Below are 24,166 nucleotides of genomic sequence, written 5' to 3'. Positions count from 1 at the left end.
GAGAGGCCACAACAGAGGGAGGCCCGTATACCACAAAAAAAAAAAAAAAAAAAGTAGGAAAAAATAAATCAATTTTAGGTCAAAAAGTGTTTTCATAGATAATATATTCACCTTTATACTAGTGTAGCCATAAAATACAGTTTTTAAAATTTTATTTTAATGGTGGAAGGGACCCAGGAAAGCAAAAGTGCCTAAAGACCATGAAAATCAAAATGTGACCCCAGGCTTCAAGCGACAGCTTGAGACAACAGTTCACCCCAGAGTTCCCGAGAGTTGAGTGGAGGATGTGTGTCTGAGGGAGGGAGTGAGAGCAGGCCGGGGTGCGGACCGGCAGTGACTGTGACACCCGTTTGAGTGCAGAGCCCCAGCCCACGCTGTGCAGATCACCCAACCCTCCCAGCAGCCCTGGGACGCGGGCACCGCTGGAGTGTTCCCTTAACTGCCCGGAAAAGCGCAGCCCAGAGAGGTCGGGCAGATTAGCTAAGATGACAACTGCGGGGTATGATTTGAATCCAGGCCGCTGGATCCAGAAACCAAATCATGGCCTCCCACGGCCTGAATACCTCAAAAATATACTTGAGATGTTCCCTGTGTGGGCACCTGCAGAAATGTGAATGCAAGCAGCAGAAAAAGACCTGTGGCAGGGGGCTGGGGAAGGGGGGGCGCTTCTGTCCTTCATGTGGAATAACTCCCCCTGGCCTCTCCCCACCGCACACCTAGGAAAAGCCAGGACCGCGGCAAGGACCAGGATGGATAGGGACACGCTCCCTGCCCATGGGAGTTTCTGGAGCAGCCCCCTGCAGAGAGACCGGCGGGTCTCTCAGACCCGCTGACCAGGCCAGGGGAGCAAGTGGACCCATCCGGTGGGATGACCTCAGAGAGAAGTGAGGCAGGCCTCAGGCCTAGTGTCCGGAGGCCTGGGGTCCAGCTCTACCTTGCAGCCTCCCAAGGTTCGGTTTCTTCATCTGTAAAATGGGGGCAAGCAAGGTCATGGGTGTGAAAGGACCTCGCCAGGCGCAGGGACTGTTGGACGAAAGGAAGGGGAGGCAGGCTGTGCGGTGGAGAGCTGGAAGGCCCTCCCTGGGCTGGGGGCAATGTCCACACCTTTTCCTCCACACCTCCACCCCTGCCTGAGGGACCACAGGGTCCGGAGTGGTTAAAGGTCACGGCCTCGCCCCTTGAGAGGCAGTGTGGCCTGAAGCCAGGGCCTGCGCTGGCTGCGGAGAGGGTTTGTCGGGGCGGAAGAAGGGTTCCAGAACACGCTAGGCACGGCCTCCCCGGAGCCTCACCCGGCAGAGGCGGGCCAGCGTGGTGAACTGAGGAGGCAGTGTGGCCTGAAGCCAGGGCCTGCGCTGGCTGCGGAGAGGGTTTGGCGGAAGAAGGGTTCCAGAACACGCTAGGCACGGCCTCCCCGGAGCCTCACCCGGCAGAGGCGGGCCAGCGTGGTGAACTGAGGCCCGCTTGTCCTGGAGGCAGGTGACTTTCCTTGGGAGGAGCCACAGGGGGACCCCCAGCCAGCCAGCAGCCTCAGACAGGGTGGGGGTCCCAGATCTACCAGGCCCCCCTCTCCAGGGGGAGAATGAGGCCCACAGCTGCTGGGAGAGCCTGGGCTCCATGCGAGGCCCCTGGCTGGGCCGGGCGGGGTGGTGAGGGACAGGTTAGGGCCTCTTTCCTCCTGGCTCGGCCGCTGAGGTTATTTTTTTCCCCTCGTTTGCTGCTGAATTTCCCTTCGAGTTGGATAAATAAGCAGCAGGTTCCAACGTCAACGAAACAGGAGCCCAGGTGGCCGCACAAAAGCAGCTTTCAGCAGCGTCAGGCACCTCTGGCCCATCCTGGCCGCAGGGTGGCCACAGCGCCCCGGCAGGGCTTGGGGGGGAGCGGGTGGGCATGCAGACGCCACACCCCTTCCCAGCAGCTCGCCGCCCCCACCCCCCCAGCCTCCGCCTCAAATGCCCTCCCTCCCTCACTGGGACTCACATGCTTGTCACCTCTTCCGGTCCCCGCCCACCCCCAGCAGAGCCCACGCTTGTCCTTCGACCCTGACAGCACTCCGTGCAGACCGTGTAAAGCCCACCCTCCCTTAAAACCTTCCGACTGCACGGCTCCCCATGGCCCGAGGGTCCAGCCCGGCTTTCCAGCGTCCGCTGTGGGCTCCAGGAGGCTGCTTCTGTTTTCTCTCCAAAGCTTCTGCGAAGGCTGTTCCCTCTGTCTAGAACATCCCCTGTCTCCTGCCTGGCTCCCACTGGGCTAAGCGACCCTGTTCAAGTATCACCCCCTCTGATGCCCGCCCCAGCTTCTCTCTCTTGTCACAGACGTCAGCTGCCCCCAGAGTGGTCCCGATTCATCACCTGACCATGAGCAAACAGAGGGCAGGTTCATCTCGCGTGCCCAGCGCGTTTGCTGCTCCACATCCCCGAAACGTCACACTCACCTTCCACGTACCTGAACTAGATGCACGCTAACCTGTAGCGACGGCAGTTCAGGGGCTGCCTGGGGAAGGGACGGAGGGAACAAAAAAGCTGCGGGTGGTGAAGAATATAATGTTTTTTAAATTATATTTTAATTTAATTTTTTTAAAAAAGAAGTTGAAATAGTGTAATTTTTTTTTAAACTTATTTATTTATTTATTTATTTTTGGCTGTGTAGGGTCTTCGTTTCTGCACGCCGGCTTTCTCTAGTTGCGGCGAACAGGGGCTACTCTTCATCGCCGTGCGCGGGCTTCTCACTGTCGTGGCTTCTCTTGTTGTGGAGCACAGGCTCTACACGCGCAGCCTCAGTAGTTGTGGCTCACGGGCTTAGTTGCTCCGCGGCATGTGGGGTCTTCCCAGACCAGGGCTCGAACCCATGTCCTCTGCATTGGCAGGCAGATTCTTAACCACTGCGCCACCAGGGAAGCCCCAATTTAATTTTTTTACTGAAGTAGAGTTGATTTATACAGCGTTTTGCCAATCTCTGCTGTACAGCAAAGTGACTCAGTTATACACATAAAGACATTCTCGTTTATAATATTCTTTTCCGTTATGGTTTATCACAGGATACTGAATACAGTTCCCTGTGCTGTAGAGTGGGGGCCTTGTTGTTTAGCCATCCTACCTATAATAGTTTAGATCTGCTAATCCCCACCTCCCCGCCGCCCCGCACTCCCAGTCCTTCCTTCCCCCACCTCCCTCCCCCTTGGCAACCACAAGTCTGTTCTCTATGTCTGTGAGTCTGTTTCTGTTTCGTAGATAGGTTCATTTGTGCCATATTTTAGATTCCACAAACAAGTGATAAAGAATATGATGGGTTTTTTGAATCTCGATGCTATCACTTGCCTGAAGCGAGTTTCTTCCATTCTCTCTAAGCCTGTTTCCTCATCTAGCATTTAGGGTAATAACCACCTCGTGAGGGTGTTATGGGGATTAAATGAGATGTGAATTAATACTTAATAAATGGTAGTTTTGTTTAGCTCATTTCGCACTGTATTGACCATATATTAATATGTATACCATTTATTAACATTTTAATGTACTACTCAGTAAGAGAGTTGCATTTTAACTAGAGGATATTCATTACCTGGATCAACTGTGGTGATGATTTCCCAAGTATATCCTTATGTCAAAATGCATCGAATTGTACACTTTAAATGTGTGCAAGCTAATTGCACATCAATAGCGTTCCTCGATAATGCTGTAAAAAAAATTCAAAGACCGATTGACCCAGCAAGTTCTCAGCTTCTGTGCAATGGAAATCAAAGCACAAGCACACTCGGGGGTCAGCAAACGTTTCCTGCAAAGGGCCGGATAGTAAATGTTTTCGGCTTTGCGGGCCATTTGGTCTCTATCATAACTACTCAATTCTGCCAATGTGTTATAGCTGGAAAGCAACCATAGATTCTACATAAACCAACGAGCATAGCTGTGTTACAGTAAAACTTTATTTATAAGAACAGGCAAAGGGCCAGATTTGGACTACAGGCCACAGTTTGCAGATCCTGAATCTAGGTACATCTACCTATGTCAGGATCATAACAGAAACAACCTAAATGTCTATCCATAGGGGACTGGTTGAATCGTTTATAATAAACCCACACTGTGGAAATTAGAATGACTATTAGAAAGGATGGGTTGGATCCTGTGTGTTGACCTGTCAAGACCATTCACGGTAGATTATTTTTCAAATATTTCATTGCGAAAATGTAAAAATACACAGACTATTTAAAGTTTATAGTGAACACCTGAATGCCCACCATGAGATTCTACCATGAATATTTTACTACACTTACTTTTTATCATATGTCCATCCATCTGTCCATGACAGATTCTTAGGTGAGAAAATGAGGTGTAAAATGTACAATATGACTTCCATTTTAGTAAAAGAAAGAAAAGATCAGAAAAGACTGCACTACGTGTATTTGTGTTTGTAAAGTCTAGAAAAAAGTATCAGAAGAGATGCCTGAACTCTTTTTTATTTTTTTAATTGAAGTATAGTTGATTTACAGCATAGTGTTAGTTTCAGGTGTACAACATAGTGATTTAGTTATATAGACATAGATATTCTTTTTCAGATTCTTTTCTACAATATCATAGGTTTTTACAAGATATTGAATATAGTTCCCTGTGCTATACAGTAGGTCTTTATTGTTTATCTGTTTCATGCATAGTAGTATGTATATGTTAATTCCAAACTCCTAATTTATCCACCCCACCCCCCCCGCCACCCTTTCCCCTTGGGTAACCATAAATTTGTTTTCTCTGTCTGTGAGTCTGTTTCTGTTTTGTAAATAAGTTTATTTGTATCATTTTTTATTTAGATTCCACATGTAAGTGATATCATATATTTGTCTCTCTCTGACTTACTTCACTTAGTATGATAATCTCTAGGTCCATCCATGTTGCTGCAGATGGCATTATTTCATTCCTTTTAATGGCTGAGTAGTGTTCCATTGTGTGTACGTCTTTTTTATCCATTCCTCTGTGGGTGGACGCTTAGGTTGCCTCCATGTCTTGGCTGTTGTAAACAGTGCCACTGTGAACAACTGGGGTGCATGTGTCTTTTCAACTCAGAGTTTTCATCTTTTCCAGATATATGCCCAGAAGTGGGATTGCTGGATCATATGGTAATTCTATTGTTTAGTTTTTTAAGGAACCTCCATACTGTCTCCCGTAGCGGCTGCACCAGTTTACATTCCCACCAACAGAGTAGTAGGGTTTTCTCTTCTCCACACCCTCTCCAGCATTTACTATTTGTAGGCTTTTTGATGATGGCCATTCTGACCAGTGTGAGGCAATACCTCATTGTGGTTTTGATTTGCGTTTCTCTACTAATTCAGGATATTGAGCGTCTTTTCACGTGCCTGTTGGCCATCTGTATGTCTTCTTTGGAGAAATGTCTGTTTAGGTCCTCCACCCATTTTTTGGTTGGGTCATTTGGTTTTTTTTTTGATATTGAACTGTATGAGCTGTTTGTTTATTTTGGAAATTAAGCCCTTGTTGGTTGCAGGAGATGCCTGAACTCCTGATGCTGATTACCTGAGGGCAAGGGTTGCAAGGGAATTAGTTATGAAAATTTGAAAGCCCTAATAAGAAATTTTAAAAACGCTTCTTTAGTAAGAATGAACAGTCTAATCCAGCCCTTGACATCCCAATAAAGAGACCCTGAGGGCTTCCCTGGGGGCGCCAGGTGGTAAGAATCCGCCTGCCAATGCAGGGGACACAGGTTGGAGCCCTGGGCCGGGAAGATCCCACATGCTGCGGAGCAACTAAGCCCGTGCACCACAACTACTGAGCCTGCGCTCCAGAGCCCACGAGCCACAACTACTGAGCCCATGAGCCACAACTACTGAAGCCCGCGTGCCACAACTACCGAGGTCCGTGCTCCTAGAGCCCGTGCTCCGCAACAAGAGAAGCCACCGCAGTGAGAAGCCCGCGCACCGCAACGAAGAGTAGCCCCCGCTCGCCGCAACCAGAGAAAGCCCGTGCGCAGCGACGAAGACCCAACGCGGCCAAAAATAAATGAATACATTTATTTAAAAAAAAAGAGAGAGAGAGACCCTGAGTCAGAACCAGGGCTCAAGCTGCGGGGAGGTGGGCCCATTCCCTGAGCTTGCCCGGTGCGTGGGCAAGTGTGTGCACACTCGGGAATAACCAGGCCCCTGCGTGTCCTTGTGTGTGTATACACACTTAACTCGCCCCCAGACCCACATACCCAGCATGCGTGTGTGCTGGCGCCCACTGCTGTCTGCCCAGGCTGCTGTGTCACTCCACAGCTGCCCCCGCCCAGGAGCAGGCGTGTCAGTGTGATACCCCTTGAGTCCTTCATCACCCCCGGCAGCCCCTCCCGAGGGTTGTCCCAGGCGCCTGGAGGAGGTGCAGCACGGCCCTCCTCCTGGCTCCTGCTTACTCTCGAGGACACCTCTGTCCCCCAGGGTCTAATCAGTACCCCGCCCCCAACCTCAGGCCCCACTTGCATGCAGCCTCTTCCAGAAGGATCTACGGCCACCTCCTCATTATGACGTTCTTTCATTCAACAAACATTTATGGGAGCCTACTCCAGGCTAGGCACCAAGACACCCAGGAGCACAGCGCGGCCCCTGACCTCCAGAAACGCCCAGGTTTGTGGGGAGACAGGAGCAGTCGTGGTGGCTGCAGGGCACAGCGGCAGGCACCAGGGCCATCGGGCGGGGGGTCATCCTGGAGGAGGCAATACCAGGGTCAAGCTGCGGAAAGGTCAGCATGTGTCCTGTGGGGTGAGTGGTGGCTTCGGTCAGGGAGGACGTGGTAAGAAGGGAAGACCGGAGCGCTGGGGTTGGGGGACACGGGTCAGGAGGGTGTCCCTTCCCACTTGTGCAGGGCAGCTTATTGGCCCACAGCCAAGGGCCCCCAGGAAGGGAGTCTTCTCCCACCCCCCACCCCGGGAGGAGGAGTTGGGAGGGTTCCATTCCCACCTCGCCCAACTCTGGCCCTTCTGCCCAGTGAGCAGGAGTGGGGGTGGGCATTGATGGTAATCTCCCTCCTCCCCTCCGGTCCTCCTCCTAGTCTCCTTTTCAGTGAGTGCCTGGCGTATTGTTCCGCCTTTGTAAAGAGGCAGATCGAGTGACAAAGCAGGGTGGGTGGGCAGGCAGCCCAAGAGGCCTCTTCTCTCCCAGGCAGCATCTGCATGGGGGAGGGGCTGTTCTACACCCCCCACCTCTGGCTTCCAGCAGCAGCTGTTGTCATGGTGACAAGCCTGGCATCCCATGGCTCCTGGGGCATCCTTCCCACTGTGGCTGCCGGAGGAAGGGCCCCCGGACTCCTCTCCACCCTGGTTGGGGGCGGGGGCACAAAAAAACCTGGCTCCCTGGACAGTCCTAGCAGGGGGAAGCCTCCAGCCTACTGTGCCTCCCAATCCGGCTGCCTGCACAGGGGCAGCTCCAGAGCCCCCGCCTCCTACAGACACTGTGATGTGGTGGGCTCACGCCATGCACCTCTGTCATCCATGCGTCTCTGCCTCCTTGGGGCAAGATACAGAGAGAAATAAATGTCCCCAGGGTCCTTGAGCAGCTGCTGGCATGGAAGGCTAACAGTACATGAGTGTACAAGTGGGGGAGAGGGGGTGGGCAAGGACTCTGGGCCCACAGAGCAGAGCCTCCAGCCCCGTCCAGGAGAGCTGGGGGGCTACCCCTAGGAGGCTGGTGTGCCCAACAGAGCAGAAGAGAAGGGCCTTCTGGGCCGGGGAGATTGGAGGCATGACATGGCATGGGTTTCCAAGGAGTTGGTCGTGGCAGGAAAGGAAGAGGCGGATGGGGGCTATGCCTGGAAGGGCTTCTGCTGCCATCCCCAGGAACATGACCTTCACCTTGGGCAACGGGAAGCTGCCCCCCTGGCATTTCGGGAACCTCCTTGACCAGGGGGGTCGAAGCCAGGTCCTTTTTTCAAAGTTACCCTATTTCTGTGCCACCTCTTTGGGAAGTTCAGGAGCTTGCCGCTGCGCCTCGCACGGCTCACGTGGGCCGAGTTTGTATTTCTTGCAGGGCACAGGGCTGGCTGCATCTCCATGGAGTCCCCATCTCTCGGGTCCTCTTGGAGAGCGAGAGGCTGGGTCCTTCTCCCTTCCCTGCTCCAGCACAGCTCTAAGAGGAGGTGAGCACTAATGACAGCTGCTGCCCCGACTCCTTGCTGTGCCTCCACCACATGCCAGGCTCTACGGCAGGGCAGTGTTGGCCGAGCAGGGCCAGCTGGGCAGGTGCCCTTGCTCTGGTGGTGACAGGCAGCCTCATGCAGTAGAAGAGCCTGAATGCCATCCCTGACCCTTGTGAGCTGTGTAATCCCAGGCAAATCTCTTGAGTTTTATTTATTTATTTTTAAATTTTATTTATTTATTTTTGGCTGCACTGGGTCTTTGTTGCTGCGCGCGGGCTTTCTCTAGTTGTGGCGAGTGGGGGCGCTGCTCTTCGTTGTGGTGCGCGGGCTTCCCATTGCGGTGGCTTCTCTTGTTGCGGAGCACGGGCTCTAGGCATGCGGGCTTCAGTAGTTATGGCACGTGGGCTCAGGGCTTCAGTAGTTGTGGCGCACGGGCTTAGTTGCTCCGCGGCATGTGGGATCTTCCCGGACCAGGGCTCGAACCCGTGTCCCCTGCATTGGCAGGCGGATTCTTAACCACTGTGCCACCAAGGAAGCCCCTCTTGAGTTTTCTGAGCCTCAATTTCTCATCTGTAAAATGGGCACAGAATTCCTTACAGGGCTGTTATGAGAGTTTAAAAAGTCACTGTGTAGGGCTTCTCTGGTGGCGCCGTGGTTAAGAATCCACCTGCCAGTGCAGGGGACACGGGTTCGAGCCCTGGTCCGGGAAGATCCCACATGCCGCGGAGCAACTAAGCCCGTGCGCCACAACTACTGAAGCCCGCGCGCCTAGAGCCCGTGCTCTGCAACAAGAGAAGCCACCGCAATGAGAAGCCTGCGCACCGCAACGAAGAGTAGCCCCCGCTCACCGCAACTAGAGAAAGTCCGCGCGCAGCAACAAAGACCCAACTCAGCCAAAAATAAATAAATTAAAAAAAAATTAAAAAGTCACTGTGTAAAATGCCCGGCCCAGGGCCCACTTGGCTCACCGTGGGTCCTTGACCAGTTTCCTAGGCCCCCTGCAGTGCAGGTCACTCCCTCAGTCCTTCATCCGCTTGGCATCCCTGAGCAGCTGCTAGGGCTGGACCTATGCCGAGCGCTCACGCGGAAGCTGAGTCTGAGTCTTCCAGGTACCTCTAGGCCAAGGGGGTGAGGGCAGACGGGGGTGGGCCATGGGCCATGGAGGAGGGCGGCAGTGTCTCAGGGAGCTTCAGACCAGAGCAGGGCCCTTTGGGTGGCCTGCTGGATGGCACTCGGGTTTCACCCACAAAGCTACCCGGGAACCATGGTGGGAACCTGGCTGGGCAGAGGCGGGAGGGCTGAGGGGCTTTGGGACTCCAGGCGGCCCCGGGCAACCCCAGCCTCTCAGAAACACCTTCCTAACCTGAGGGTGGACGAGTGGGGTGGTGTCGGCAGCTCAGGGGTCGCAGGCTCAGACCGCACTCACTTATTGTCACCGGTCACCACGAGGCCGAGTCACATCCCTAGGACTGCCTTGATTCGTTCCATCTGTACAAAGGGAAGGACAGTCCTCCCCGCTGCCCACGGTTTCCGTGCTGCCCGTGGAAGCAGAGTGAGTAAACTGGTCATCTTCCTGACAGCTGTCTGGCTTAGGTGAGGAGGGTGTTAGGTGAACTAAAATATTCCACGGGTGTCGCTGTACGCGGTCCCCTGCTCTGCTGCCTGGGGGGCCTGGCGGGGGCGGGAAGGGGGAGCTGGACGTGGTTCAGGCAGAGAGCGGCAGGCTCTCTGGGCCGAGAGGAATTCCCAGGGGAAAACCTGTACCACGGGAGCGCAGAGGACAGGAGGGGAGGGGGTAGAGGGAGACGGGGTCCTCCAGCTCTGTGCGAAGCAGTTTTCAAGAGGTCCCGAGGCGTCAAGGGGCACCCTAGACAGCAGAACCTCCCGCGGATAGGGTGACACCTCCCCCGAGGCCCACCTGGGAAGGGGAGAAGGTACCATTCCTGGACTGCGGAGAGAGACAATGAGGTCAAGTGCGCGCGCAGTGTGACGGGTGAGTAGCACGTGAGCAACAAATGAATTGTTCATTTCTACAGGATTATCTGCCGGTTTTACAGCAAAGGAAACAGAGCGAAGAGCCCAAAGCCACATACAACTAGTGAAGAGGCAGAGGCTGCACTTGAACTGTCCCAGAGTACACGGTCGAGGCGTCCCACTCGTAAAAGGCTTAGAAATCGTCCCGCCTGGGGTAAAAAGAGGTGACGAGGTACGGTGGCAGGGAAATCCTCCGGCTGTCTGTCTTGTCGCGGGGAGAGGTTGGGCAGCAACCCACTCAGGAGGGGAAGAACCGAGTGTGAGCGGGCAGACGAAGTCGCTTGTACACCCCGCCCCGCCAGACTGCGCCCGGGTTGGTGCCTCCCCGCGCAGCTGCGAGACGCGGCGCCTTTAAAGCCCGGCTGGGGGCGTGGCCGGTGTGCTGAGGGCACGCCTCTGGGCGTATCCGCCCGGCGCCCCGCCCCGAGGCTTGTAGCCGCGGCCCCGGGAGGCGGGGCACGCTCTGGCTCGGCGGCCGTTCGAGTGGCGGCGGTTCGGCGGCTCGGCGCCTCCTTTCCCTCCGGCGGCTTCCCCGCGCGCTGCCCAGGGCGCCCGGCAGCGCCCTGACACACTCGGCCAGCTCGGCTATGGCCCGCGCCCCGCGACGTGGCGGGCGGGCACGGGGGCGCCGGACGGCGCGGCCAGAGTGAGGCGAGGCCGCCCTCCCGCCCTCGGCCGGGGCCGCCCGGGATGGCCGTGCCGCCGCTCCGCCGGGCGCTGCTGCTGTGGCAGCTGCTGGCGGCGGGCGGCGCGGCGCTGGAGATCGGCCGCTTCGACCCGGAGCGCGGGCGCGGGCCGGCGCCGTGCCAGGCGGTGGAGATCCCCATGTGCCGCGGCATCGGCTACAACCTGACCCGCATGCCCAACCTGCTGGGCCACACGTCTCAGGGCGAGGCGGCCGCCGAGCTGGCCGAGTTCGCGCCTCTCGTGCAGTACGGCTGCCACAGCCACCTGCGCTTCTTCCTGTGCTCGCTCTACGCGCCCATGTGCACCGACCAGGTCTCGACGCCCATCCCGGCCTGCCGGCCCATGTGCGAGCAGGCGCGCCTGCGCTGCGCGCCCATCATGGAGCAGTTCAACTTCGGCTGGCCGGACTCGCTGGACTGCGCCCGGCTGCCCACGCGCAACGACCCGCACGCGCTCTGCATGGAGGCGCCCGAGAACGCCACGGCCGGCCCCGCCGAGCCCCACAAGGGCCTGGGTATGCTGCCCGTGGCGCCGCGGCCCGCGCGGCCCCCCGGCGACGCCGTCCTAGGCGCCGCCGGCGGCACCTGCGAGAACCCCGAGAAGTTCCAGTACGTGGAGAAGAGCCGCTCGTGCGCGCCGCGCTGCGGGCCGGGCGTCGAGGTGTTCTGGTCGCGGCGCGACAAGGACTTCGCGCTCGTCTGGATGGCCGTGTGGTCGGCGCTGTGCTTCTTCTCCACCGCCTTCACCGTGCTCACCTTCTTGCTGGAACCTCACCGCTTCCAGTACCCGGAGCGCCCCATCATCTTCCTTTCCATGTGCTACAACGTCTACTCGCTAGCCTTCCTCATCCGGGCTGTGGCCGGGGCCCAGAGCGTGGCTTGCGACCAGGAGGCGGGTGCGCTCTACGTGATCCAGGAGGGCCTGGAGAACACGGGCTGCACCCTCGTCTTCCTGCTGCTCTACTACTTCGGCATGGCCAGCTCGCTGTGGTGGGTGGTGCTGACCCTCACCTGGTTCCTGGCGGCCGGCAAGAAGTGGGGCCACGAGGCCATCGAGGCCCACGGCAGCTACTTCCACATGGCGGCCTGGGGGCTGCCGGCTCTCAAGACCATCGTTATCCTGACTCTGCGCAAGGTGGCAGGGGATGAGCTGACCGGGCTCTGTTACGTGGCCAGCATGGATGCGGGGGCACTCACGGGCTTCGTGCTGGTACCCCTCTCCTGCTACCTGGTGCTGGGCACGAGCTTCCTCCTGACCGGCTTTGTGGCCCTCTTCCACATCCGCAAGATCATGAAGACAGGGGGCACCAACACGGAGAAGCTGGAGAAGCTCATGGTCAAGATTGGGGTCTTCTCCATCCTCTACACTGTGCCCGCCACCTGCGTCATTGTGTGCTACGTCTATGAACGCCTCAACATGGACTTCTGGCGCTTGCGGGCCACAGAGCAGCCCTGCTCGGCAGCCACCACGCCCGGCGGCTGGAGGGACTGCTCGCTGCAAGGGGGCTCAGTGCCCACCGTGGCTGTCTTTATGCTCAAAATCTTCATGTCGCTGGTGGTGGGCATCACCAGCGGCGTCTGGGTATGGAGCTCCAAGACTTTCCAGACCTGGCAGAGCCTGTGCCACCGCAAGATGGCAGCTGGCCGGGCGCGGGCAAAGACCTGCCGGGCCCCCGGGGGCTATGGCCGTGGCACCCACTGCCACTATAAGGCCCCCACCGTGGTCTTGCACATGACTAAGACGGATCCTTCTCTGGAGAACCCCACACACCTCTAGGGACACAGGCCTGCGTGGGGCGGCTGTTGCCCCCTCCTGGCCCCCCTCCGGAGGAGACAGCTGACTAGCAGCTGCCCAGCTGTCAAGGTCAGGCAAGTGAGTGCGAGGGGCCGAGGACCAGGGCGGGGAGACTCTCGTTCAACCCTCACTTGTCAGGACCCAGTGAGGCTCACTCCCCTGTCGCCTAGTGCAAGGGGGTGGGCCTGGCTGAGTCCCCCGCAGGGCCCTGGGGGTGGGGGCATGTGGAGAGGAGGAGGGGTAGAAGGGGGTGTGGTCCAGCAGAGTTTATTTAATGATGTAATTTATTGTTGAGTTTCTCTGGAAGCTGTGACTAGAATAAACCCCCGTGTGGCACCGCTGAGTCTTCTCTGGACTGGAAAGGGAGAAGGTAGGAGGGTGAGGGCCCTGCAGGAGTCTCCCTTGTGAGCAGAGCTGGGGGTGGGTTCTGGGCTCATCCCCTGACCCCGTTTTCTGGGTCTCCATCAATGGGGAGGACATCCTGCTGTGAAACAACTGTGTTTTACAGGAGTCCCAGCTTCTTCTCCTCTTTGCTCCTTTTGGCAACCTGCTTGCCTCTCTGAGCCCTGGGTTCCTGCTTCCCAAAGTGAGACTGGGATGCCTGCTGGGATACTCAGGGAATCCCCTGGGATGACACTGTCCCCCTCTGGCCCGGCAGAGTCTAGCCTGTTTGGGGCCTCTGGGTAAGACTCTGCTTTCCTCATTTTGTATAAAAAATGAGGGCATCAGCCTACCTCAAAGTTTTCCCCAGAGGCTCAGGATCTGTTCCCACTGTCTTTCTGACCCATCCTGCTGTCCCCTCCCTGGGGCCTGAGGGCCGAGGCCCAGCTGACTGTCCTCATTGCCTTTGAAGATTGCTGATGTGATGTGGCCACTTCACTCCTTGCGGGCCTAGTCAGGGCACTCCACCCTCTCGTCCCTCTGCGTGGAGATGGGGCTGGACTGTTATATGGGCATCTTGGTAGCAGACACAGGCATAGAGACAGCCCTTGAAGATAGTGGGGATTGGGTCCCTCGCTCCTGAAGGGCTGCGGAAAGGTTTGAGTTGTGAGCACAGCAGTGAGAAACGGGGCAGGTGCTGGGGCGTGCACATGGCTCCCCTGAGGCAGCTCCCACATTCGTGTGCCGGGATAGGAAAAGGTACTGCGCCTATCTATGTGCCGGGGAGGCCCTGGGGCTGCCGGGACCTGCGCCAGCTCCGTGTGTGGCCGTCCCGCCACCTCCGTGTGTGGCCGTCCGTGGCCGTCCGGGAGACCCTGTCAGCGTGGAGTCAGACCTCAGCGTCCTATCTTAGCCTCTGCTTTGGCCACTGTGACTCCAGCCAGGTGACGGTCTTGGTTCCTGTCCCTGGGTGCATGACACGTTCAGCGTCACTGTCAGGAGGCCCCAGGGTCCAGCCCCACTGCCAGCCAAGGGGAGGCCCAAGGTCAACTGCTTCATATCACAGTAGAGCTGAGCCCCCCAACCCAGCACCTCTCCAGCCAGAGCCCTTTACCCTGCACCAACCACCAGTCTCACAGGAACAAGAAACCAGATGGAGGTCAGACAGGTGGCGTCAGCTCCCTCAGGAGGTGAGTGGGGAGAGGGCTGTCCCTCACAAGGAACAGCGCTGACCCCTAAGGGAATTTCGCAGCCCTCACCCCTTTGCTGCTGGCAGGTGGAATGCGCCCCCGCCCCCCCAGTCTAAATCCTGCCCTCCTCATAGACACAGGCTAAGTCCTCATGCCTCCTCTGACCAGTGAAACCAGGTGACCCTAACATGTGGCAACTCGCCGGGGGAGGGTCCCTGACTGAGAAGCAGAATGAGCTTAATGAAGGTGACAGGGGCCCAAGTCGGGAGTGGCTGCACAGAGCGGGCTTAACAGGCCAGGTTTGCGGGGAGCCGACCTGAAACTGCCGAGGGCCTGCGCTAGGGCAGGGGCAGCCGGAGGCAAAGGAGAGGATTCTGGAAACGGGAGGAGAGAGGCAAGCGATGTGTTCGGGCCAAGGGTGGAGGGGAGGGCGAGCATCAGGAGCGGCACCGGTTCACCCCGGTCCTTGCCAGTCGGCGGGCACTTGGCTGTGTCCCACTCAGCGGAAACAAGACTGGCTTCCAGGACAACTGGGATGGCGGTGGGGGGGCGGGGGGGCGTGCAATCAGGACAGGCCCCAAGGGGGCTCTGCTTTGAGGCCGAGATGGTTCACATAGGCCAGGACCTGGGAGGGAGGGCGGGCGGGCCTTGCCAGCTAAGGCTTCTCAGCGCTGGACGACATTATGGAAGAGTCCCAGACCCTAGAGGAAAAGGAAGAAGGAAACATTATTAAAGACCCTTTTACAGAAGTCCTCCATCTGATCCTCCTCTCCCCGTTTTGCAGACAAGGGAAGTGTTTGAAGGGCTCGGTTGGCTCAAGTTCACACAGCCAGGGAGACTGTGGCCTCCAGAGCTTGTGACTTCACACCATGGAGTCCATCGGGGCATGGGGTGAGATGGACAGGGTGGGTGTTATAAAACCTAGGGCGGTTTTGTCCAGAGAAACCAGTCCCACAGTGGGACCTCCCCCCACCCCCAAAAAGGAGATTCCAGAACCCAATGGAAACATCTCAGAAGCCAACACCTGCCGGCCTGGGCGCTGTGTGCCCCCAGCCCCCGCCCCTTCCCTCAGGGGCCTGGTAGCCCAGCACAGGGCCCCTTAGAGCGGCACGTCTGTGCATGTGTCCACGCCAGCTGAGCCTGTCTGAGGGCCGAGCCTGTGCTTGTTCTTCAAGGAACTTCTGAGCCCTGACCTCAGTCAGTATCACTTCCAGGGAAACAATTCAAAGTTCACTGGAGTCAGCAGGGGTGATCTTGACTGAGGTCAGATTGAGGAGAGGCCGCCCCACCCCGGGGCGGGGGGGTCAGTAGCTGCCCTCACTCTCTGCTCAGTCCCGCCCTGAAGGAGGAAGCTCCAGGACAGTCCCTGTGTGAAAAGGCCGGGGGGACCTGGGTGGGGCTAACAGAGGAGCAGCCTTCTCCCCTTACCTGGTCTTAAGTGTCTCGCTCCGTACGCTGCGGAGGGAACCCTGGCTCTCGGGCAAGTGGGAGACCTGGTTCCCTAGTGGAAGCAGCACCGCCCCTGAATAGCCGCTTTGGAATCAGTCACCAGCTCACTGCCACCCTTGACTGTGCCCCCTCCCCAGGGACAGGGTTTGAGGAGAAAGAAGAGTAGGCAGGAAGAGGGGTTGGTCTCTGTTGATTGCCAGCATTAGTAATCCAGACCCGTCCTCAGGAAAAAAGTTTTCTGTCTCCATTTGCAGTAATCAGCCCGTTAGGTTTCTCGTGATTGATAGGCCAGAATGGGCTGGGATGGCTGAATAGGACCAGGATACAGAGCCTAGATGAGGTGACAAGGCCCCACAGGCACTGGCCTGCTGTAGCCTAAGAAACCCACCCCAGGAATAGGACTTCACAGGTGTGGGTGGGCTGGGAGCCCCAAGTCCAACCGTGCCTGTGTGGAAAATGCCTGGAGGTTACACAGCTCCCTCGTCCAGAGCTTGAGGGCTGGTCAAATTCAATTCGACCTTGGGGCAAACCACTTCCTCCCCTGCGGGACTGAAAATCCCCGAGTGCTTGGCTCAGGCCTGGCTCAAAGCCCACGCTCACCAAGGCCACAAAGGGACTCAGTGGCAGAACCCGCACCCAGGACTTAGGTTTCTCCTCAGATTTCTTCCTATTTTACCTTATGCCATCCCTGGTGCAGCTGGTCAGGAACTGGCAGTTTCGCTTCTCAGTGAATGGGATCGAGCAGTGGCCCTACAAAATCCTGGAACTCCACAGGTAGGTTGCCAGCCAGCAGTGATCTACTCAAATTAGCCACTCTGACTTTAGAAAAACTCCCAGCATAAAATATAAATGAAGGCATGAATAAAACAAGATTGGCTATGTACTAGAACTGCTGAAGCTGAGTCGGTGGGAATTTGTTCTAGTTCCACTTTTTGTGTATGTTTTATATTTTCCTTGAAAAGTGTTTTAAAATGTCAAGCGTTTCCCCCAAAATTAAGTCCTGAAGGACTACACAAGTTCCCATAGCAAAGCCTTAAAAAACTTTCTCCTAGTTCTTAGAAGTTTCAAGTGGAATGGGGGGGGGAGGGGGGTGGGTGTTGAGACAAAGACAAGGCCAGGAGAGGCTTGAAGGTCGCGGCTTCGATTACCCAGGGCACCAGAACTCTCTCCTGGAAGCAAAGAAATGCAGTAGATGGATCTGACCTGTGGTTAAAAAGACTAAGTCAGAGGAGGTCCTCTCCAGAAGAACAGGCTCCAAGAGTCCATGGGAAAACGGTGCTCGCTCGGGACTGAACCACCCTCCAAGAGCACAAAGAAAAATTCACCAGAATTGTTTCTTCTTTATAAACACAAGTACATAATGTTTATTTGAAATTCCAATTTATTACAAGTTTACCCTTTAATGGGGCCCTTCCTCCTTAAAGGCAACTTAAAAAACAAAACTCAGGTGTCACTGAAGTGGGAACACGGAATTCTCACTGTTAACAAGAACAGACTGGCTCTAGGGTAAGAGGCAGGGCAGGTGTCGGCGGCGGCTGGGATTGTGAAATTGTAACGTCAGTGCTAACTCCAAGCCTGGGGGAGCCAGGATGGTAAACCTATCCAGCAGCCCCTGGAGCAAACCCCAAGGAGGCAAGGAGGCCAGGGGACAGGATCACACCGTGAAGTTTCACTTTAAGAGGCTTTATTCTCAGGTTCTGTGAGCTGCAATCCCCTTGGTGGACTTCTTTTCCCTTACTTTAAATAGGTACAGAAGAGCTTAGGTGCTCCCATTTTTCCAAATTCAAAGCTGACAGAAAAGAAAATTAAACCCTGTTTTGCGTTTTTATCAAAATCTGCCATAAAAGGGAAAGAAGACTACAAAGTTCTGCCTAAACATAACTACTAGTGCTAGACTCACTGTGGGAAGGGGCCGCTGAGCCCCTCCTCCTGCCCCCCGCCTCCGCCCCCGACCCCGGCACTGAGCGGGGAGCCTGAGTCTGAGGCCAGAACAGCAGCACAGCAGGGGCACTGCACACAGAGGCGGCGGAAGCAGCCACCAGGGCAGGCAGAGGGGCCGTCCATGACCAGGTCCCCACTGCTGGCCCTGATGAGCCCCAACCCAACTTCTCTAAAGGAGAGACGATGGGCCAAGGGAGGAGACTGGGCAAAGTAAAGCAAACACGTTATCATATAAACTGTACTGTACATGTGCCAAAGCAAGATGACAGAAGTATTTTTACAAGATGTTCTTTATACAATCACTGCTGAAACAAGCAACTTTTAATAACTAGAAAAGTCAATTTGAAAAAAATTAAACATTTAAATTCTTCCTGCTTTTCTTCTGCTCCCCTAAGAGCTTGTCTGGTATGTGGGTGGGCTGGGCTCCAACACCCCTCTGGCCAGACCCATCAAAGTAAAGGTTATATGCATGGTTACAAGCAGGACTCCAGTCTCTGAGTGAAGTGCCTTAGGGTTTTTTTTTCAGGGGGCGAGGTGGGGCAGGAGCAGGGAGAGAGCTGTCACAAGGAAGGGGAGGGGTACTCAGGAATGGCTACAGAACATATCCCTCTACTCTGCCAAGATCAACTCAACAGACCACAACTGTTTCATGATGCTGGTGAACACAGAATTCTGTATGGCACTCACTGATACCATCACCTGAGAGGGAGGGAGGGAGAGACAGAGCACAGGCTTAAAGAAACAAGACTGTGTATAAATATAGATTAAAAAACCCAGTTGGCCTGATTACCCTTCATCCTTCTACGTAATACAGTAATCCCTCCCCTGGAGACCAGAGGGCTTGGCACTGTTGTGGTGGCCAAAGTGGGAGGGACCTTAGGAAAGGAGAAAGAAAAGGAATTGGGTTCACAAGAAAAGCCATACCCTGGGACTCTTCCTGGAAACTCTCGGAAAAGGGGGTTAAGGCCATCTATCCCCCACAGTATTTCTGGGCAAAGACCACCAACCCAGTATCAGGCTCTCCAAAGTGCTCTGCTTGATTAAGGCCCATGGAGAGTTTGGGAGACACGCATTCCTGGGCTCCCCGTGACCTCCTCCCTTCCACGTTCTTCTCCAGCTTCCTCTCTCGCCTCCCTCCCCCCTCCCTCGCTCTCTCCCTCGATTCCCCCAACCTCAGCTCCCTTACCAGGACCCCTGCCTCTCTACTTCTTCTGTCTTCGTCCCCTGGACTGTCCAACAGGCTCTGGCTCACTGTCCCCTTCATCTTCAGCAAGCCGGTCGGGAAACTTCTTACGTTTCCTACGGACATATGGGTGGCCAGGAAGATGTTTATGCAACAGAGCCATCAGACACTGTTCTGTCTTCACCATGCAGTTTAGAACATGGCTGCCTCGGCAGTTGTAAAGCTCAGCGTTGGTAAACACTTGCTTCATGTCAGTAAGAAACTCCTGCACAGAGCGGTAGCTCCCACAGGAACATTTGTTCTGCATTGTCTGGAAGTCCATAGGGTGGGTGATCACGTCATAGTAGTCCTCAGCCTCGTCTCTGGTCACGGGCTCCCTGTGGAGAAGAACCAAATGGGGAGATCAGCGCAGCACTGAATCCAATGGACAGAAACCTTGTTATCAAACCACCAGCCCCAGAACACCCACCCTGCCGAAACCAGCCCACTGGCCGGCAGAGCAACTGTGTTCGCTTGCACTCAGAGCGGGCTCTGCTAGTCTGGAAGCTCATTTCCCTGCCACTGAGATGTGTTGAGATGTGTCCTCGGGGTTCAGCTGCAAGGTTGGCCCTACTCCCCTGCGCCTGAGGCCACGGAGCTCACCTGAAGGGCCAACTGAAGCGGTACTTCACGATCTTGTGGAGGATCTCTTCACACTTCTGCAATTCCAGGCTTTGCCTCCGGGAGCTCCGCTTGGTCTGAAGTACCTGGCGCCAAAGAAAGACATGTTATTACAGGTCTGAGAAACGAAGAGTGGACAGGGCAGGAAACGCATATATCTGCTTAACACAGAAAAGAAAAAGGTCAGTCATCTTCTCGGAGCAGAGACGGTCAAAATCATCTGACTTGCACGCAGGGAGCGCTCTCAGCAGGGGGCACTAGCCCACCTGCCTCCTCCCTGGTGGACGGTGAGCAAAGCAGCGGAGGACACGCAGCAGTTGCTGTATTACAGCAGTCCTGCCAGGGGCCAGCTAGAGAGGGCCACTGTCACCAGGACGCTAGCCCTCTGAGAGCAGATGGACCTGGGATTACGGTCACACTGCGGGTGAGTTTAAACAAGCAGCTGCAGAAAGCCAGGTGGGTTATGGGGACCACCCACAGCCAATTCTGTGGGGGTGGGGTGTCAGAGGGAAGAAAAGCAAGAGGTACAATTCCTTTCCTGGGCTCTCCCCTGCAGGCCTGCAGCAGCTAAGTGGCTAAAGAGAAAGGGGCGTGCCTCCCTTCCAGGTGGCAGGAACAGGCTGTGACTCACAGCAGTAGGGGCACAGAGCTGAAGGGCTTAGGGCCAGGCACACAGGAGGTGCCTGCAATACCCTTTGAGCACCCTAACGGCTTGCTTTACGCCTTCAGCCCACCTCCAACTCCAATTTAATCTGTCAAAAGAAGCAAATTTTCAAGAGCCTCTTTCTGTTCTTTAAACTTCAAGTGAAACCTAAAGTAAAACCACTAAAATTACATTGGTTGAGGAGCAGAGGGGAGGGTAACGTCCCTCCCATGACAATTGTCGGCAAAAGACCCAAGAGTAAGTGAGGCTCCAACATTGCTGACATTCCCACAACGGAGACCCAGCCCCTCTGAGCCATGGGAGACACATGGATACTATTTTAAAATCCTTAACAAGTCGCAGGCTGCCTGTTAACTAGAGGAGATGTTTGCAGGCTGCAGCAGGGGAATGCCGGACATAGCTGTTCCCGGAGGGCCTGCTGCCTCGTTTGCCTACAGGCCCATCCATCTGCCTCATCAGTCTCCAAAGTTAGGAAGGAGGGAGCAGAGGGGAGGCTCCCACCTGTTGCCTGCTGAATTCCTAATGCTGGAGACGGGGATACAAAACAGAAATGCTGGAGGGCAGATGATAAGTAATTCTTACCAGCTCATCAACCTCAGCCTCATCTACAGGTGATGCCTTCGGCCGAGACCTCCTGGTAGGATGCGGCTTCTTACCTGGTCGTCGGCCTGGCCTTGCTGCAGGGGGGATGACACCCTGCTTGCCCCGGACAGTTTTTCGAGGTCTCACTGAAATAAAAAATATGCATTCAGAGCAGACCTGAGGATGAAGGGAGCATGCCCATGGAAGGGGTGATACTCTGGTCAAGCAAAGCAATGGCTTCCTTTGGTTAGGAGGTGCTCTTGCTATCCATCTCCTGCCGACCTCACAGGACCCTTTAAGGGCAGCATTAGCAGATGGAAGAATGGATACTTTTCAGCAACCGCCAAAGACCTTTTAAGAGTCTCCTCAGAAGGCCAGTTCCTTTAGTACGTCCACTCTCTGTCCCCACCCTGTTCAGTTACTCTCAGGAATGAGGGCCTGGAAGGAATCAATTGTAAACTGACTCACTCAGGAGAAAAAGCCACTTGCTGATGGGTCTGCCTGGGAATTCCTTCAGCCCAAGCTCAGCCTGAGAACGCATGTATTTACATGTAAGATGGAATCTGAGTGTGGAACAGATCCTGTTTCATAATTCCCAGAGTTATCCTATATTCACCACCACAGTCTTTTCAGAGAAAAGCTGATACTTATGGGAAGTACTTATGTGAAGTCTGCCTCACTGAATCCAGTTTAAGGCTAGCCCAGTCCTGCTTTCTGCGATTTCTAAAAACCATAGACAGTAGGCCTGGCCACTTCCACAAGAGCCCTGCCCGGGATCCCCCAAGAGAGAATAAAAACTACAAACGCACCCAAGGCTGCCTGTTTCTCAGGTTTACAACAGGCACTCAATGTCAGACAAACCAACATTTCTCAATACGTCTCCAGGAAACAACGCTCCATCAGGATTAGCTCAAGGCTGCTCCACTAAGCAAATTTTCCCCTGGAAAATGGGGAGGGACAATTTGGACAGAGATGGGGGTATACGGATACAATGATACAGAGAATCAATAAACAGTGTTTTATATTCTACTTCCAGACCATGATGACCCCTCACTGACTATTTTAGGTTCTCTAAGTTGTAAGACTAGGAGAGGAAGAGAGGGTAAGGAGCTGATGCCAAGGATGAAATGATGGATGCAGGGAACAGCCACCGGACCAGGGCCTTGAGCTGCAGGAGGGAACCACATGGTTGGGGGCCTACAAGGCAGAGTAGACAAGCAGCTCTGAAGTACCAAACACTTCCTGGATCCTTTTGGTAGACAAGACCCTAGAAACCTGGAGAGGGAACAATTCCCTGGAAAGAGAGGAATAACTTGAAAGTGGAAAGCAACCATTACTTGGAAAATAAACAAAATCAGTCCACTGCTATATTTAGAATCTGTTCCCAGACAACCATGCATCCAAATCACGACTCTGGCAGTACTCCGTGGTCTCTCTGTAATGCAAGGTTAATGGACTACTTGTCTCCTTACCCAGATACCTGAAAAATCATGCCTTGGGAACAAACAAAAGGAGCCCTAGGGGAATGAGAGAAGTGTAGGTGTCCCAAATTAAAACCCTGCAGGATCGGGGAAGACGGTAGAAGGGGTGCAAGCCCAAAGCCCTGAGGTTTTGACAGCACCAGTACAGTAAGGACCAGGAGTGCCAAACATCCTCTCTCTCCTTACACCAAGTACCATTGTCCAGGGAGTCATGATCTTGGGAACCGAAACTCTCTTGAAAAGCTCATCAAAACCTTGTGTTTGTAATTAACCTACAAAGAAGGGTATATTTTGCAAAAAGGGAGCCTGTTAAAAGGCTCGACTGCAGGACTTAAGGTTTAACAAAAATGACACGACTCTCAAAGCCTCATGAAAAACGAACATGAGAGACTGAGTCAACAAGGTGAGCTTAAGTGATGAGGCCTTTTCCCCCTACTGGCATCTAGAGAGAAACAGATCTGAACCTTCCTAACAACTACGCCTAAACCATGGAAAAAAGTCTTCCCCTTTCAACTAGCAAATCTACAGCCCTGCACACTACAGGGAAGAGAAGAACCACTGTAACCACAGATAAAAACAACTTCTTTAAAAGCAACACTGCACCAGAGGCCAAAAGAACTGCAAGAGACAGCAATGGGCCTAGACCCTCGTTACCCCATCCTCACACTGAGGGGCTCAGAACCAGCAGACACGTCATAAACAGACCTGGGGCCTTGAATTCCATGAAATCTTGGACCAAGTGGATCTGCCATAGTTTGCTGTTCTGAGACCAAGCCACCCAACCTCCTACTAGGAAGGTAGTTAACTGGCATCTTGAAAACCCATTTAAAACATGGCAGCAGTCGCCCCTCCACCACAACTTGTGAAGAAAAGAAGACGGCACGATGGCCTTGTTGGGTTATCTACCGCCAACCCAGTCTTTCCAAGTCCGCTTAGAAGAATGTGATGTTAACTATGAAAGCAAACTGAATGCTTACGTCGCAAACCAGCCACCTCATAATCTTCCTCCCCCTCCTCCTCCTCCTCCTCTTCTTCCTCTTCATTGCTCTCATCATCTTCACTGTCCTCAGAGGCAGACTCTTCCGTATAATTCCTGTGGGGGAAAAGACACTTGTAGAGAACACGGATCTAGGCCAAAGGGGTCCTAAGAAAGGTAAAGTCCCACATAAATTGCGGCAACTTTTCCCTCTTCACAGACTAGACGGATTTCATGCTAAGGGGAGGGAACCTGAATCTAGGCCAGGACACAGAAAGCAGAATGAAAACCCAAGCTTTAACAGAGTGTCTCCTCTATCAGGCCCCAAACCCTCTGGCTACGATACTAATGGCAGCAAAAACCAAGACCAAAATGCAACCCCACCCACCCCTCAACATACAAAACAAAACTCTGTTCCTTCTGTCTCACAAAAACAGCCAGACAGTGTAACGTTTCAGGTATTAAAAGTTGTCCCCAGTGCTGGGGTGGACTGAAAGGATAAACAGCCCAGACAGGTGTTACTCCACCTTGATGGCCCCCTTCCAGGAGCTGAAACAGCTTGCAGATGACCATAACATCAAAGCACTGGTAATCCCAGCTCAGAACAGCTGGTCCAAAGCCTCACCATTTCAGAGCAGCAGCCTCATCTCTCTAAGTGTAGCTGGAATGGAGTGAGAAATAACCGAGTAATGCTGTTAGGCAGGGTCAGGATCAAACAGCTCTGACCTTTCAAAGAGACACCAAGCCAGACTGCCTACAAGCTGCTCTTCTACAACCTCAAATTTCAACGTGGAAAACGTTATTAACTTTGACAAACATTAGGTGTCTCCTCTTTACAAGGCCCTATGTTTGGCCTTACTGGGATGAGGATGAAGAACAAAGCACCACCTCTACTCTCAGGGCAGAAACAATCTCATAGGAAGAGAGCCGTGGATAAAACCGACCAAAAAGGCAAGATGCATCAAAAAACAACTTTGGGGCTTCCCTGGTGGCGCAGTGGTTGAGAGTCCGCCCGCCGACGCAGGGGACGCGGGTTCGTGCCCCA

The 24,166-nt window shown here is 54.7% G+C and overlaps 2 protein-coding genes across 4 annotated transcripts in view; one reads left to right on the top strand and one right to left on the bottom strand.

Moving 5' to 3' along the window:
- The first annotated feature begins 10,612 nt into the window (after positions 1-10,612).
- On the top strand, positions 10,613-12,840 carry FZD9 (frizzled class receptor 9). The gene has a single exon (XM_024124495.3). It carries the CDS (start codon positions 10,824-10,826, stop codon positions 12,594-12,596), a length of 1,773 nt encoding a protein of 590 aa, XP_023980263.1. The 5' UTR covers positions 10,613-10,823; the 3' UTR covers positions 12,597-12,840.
- A 1,599-nt stretch (positions 12,841-14,439) lies between these two features.
- Positions 14,440-24,166, bottom strand: part of BAZ1B (bromodomain adjacent to zinc finger domain 1B) — a 72,472-nt gene continuing 62,745 nt past the window's right edge. Inside the window, exons 16-20 of one of the 3 annotated variants that reach the window (XM_028498271.2) lie at positions 23,123-23,238; positions 20,665-20,810; positions 19,401-19,504; positions 18,762-19,135; positions 14,440-14,886 (exon numbers count right to left, since the gene is read on the bottom strand). In XM_028498271.2, coding sequence (XP_028354072.1) covers positions 18,778-19,135; positions 19,401-19,504; positions 20,665-20,810; positions 23,123-23,238 — 724 coding nt within the window. In that variant the 3' untranslated portion in view covers positions 14,440-14,886; positions 18,762-18,777. Of the gene's footprint in view, positions 14,887-16,746; positions 16,838-16,971; positions 19,136-19,400; positions 19,505-20,664; positions 20,811-23,122; positions 23,239-24,166 lie in introns of those variants that run through there. The other 2 variants (XM_028498270.2, XM_024119113.3) reach the window with 2 other exon arrangements.

This window comes from Physeter macrocephalus, chromosome 14 (genome assembly GCF_002837175.3).
Source record: "Physeter macrocephalus isolate SW-GA chromosome 14, ASM283717v5, whole genome shotgun sequence".
Taxonomy (NCBI): Eukaryota; Metazoa; Chordata; class Mammalia; order Artiodactyla; family Physeteridae; genus Physeter; species Physeter macrocephalus.
This window is presented reverse-complemented; position numbering and strand designations above follow the sequence as displayed.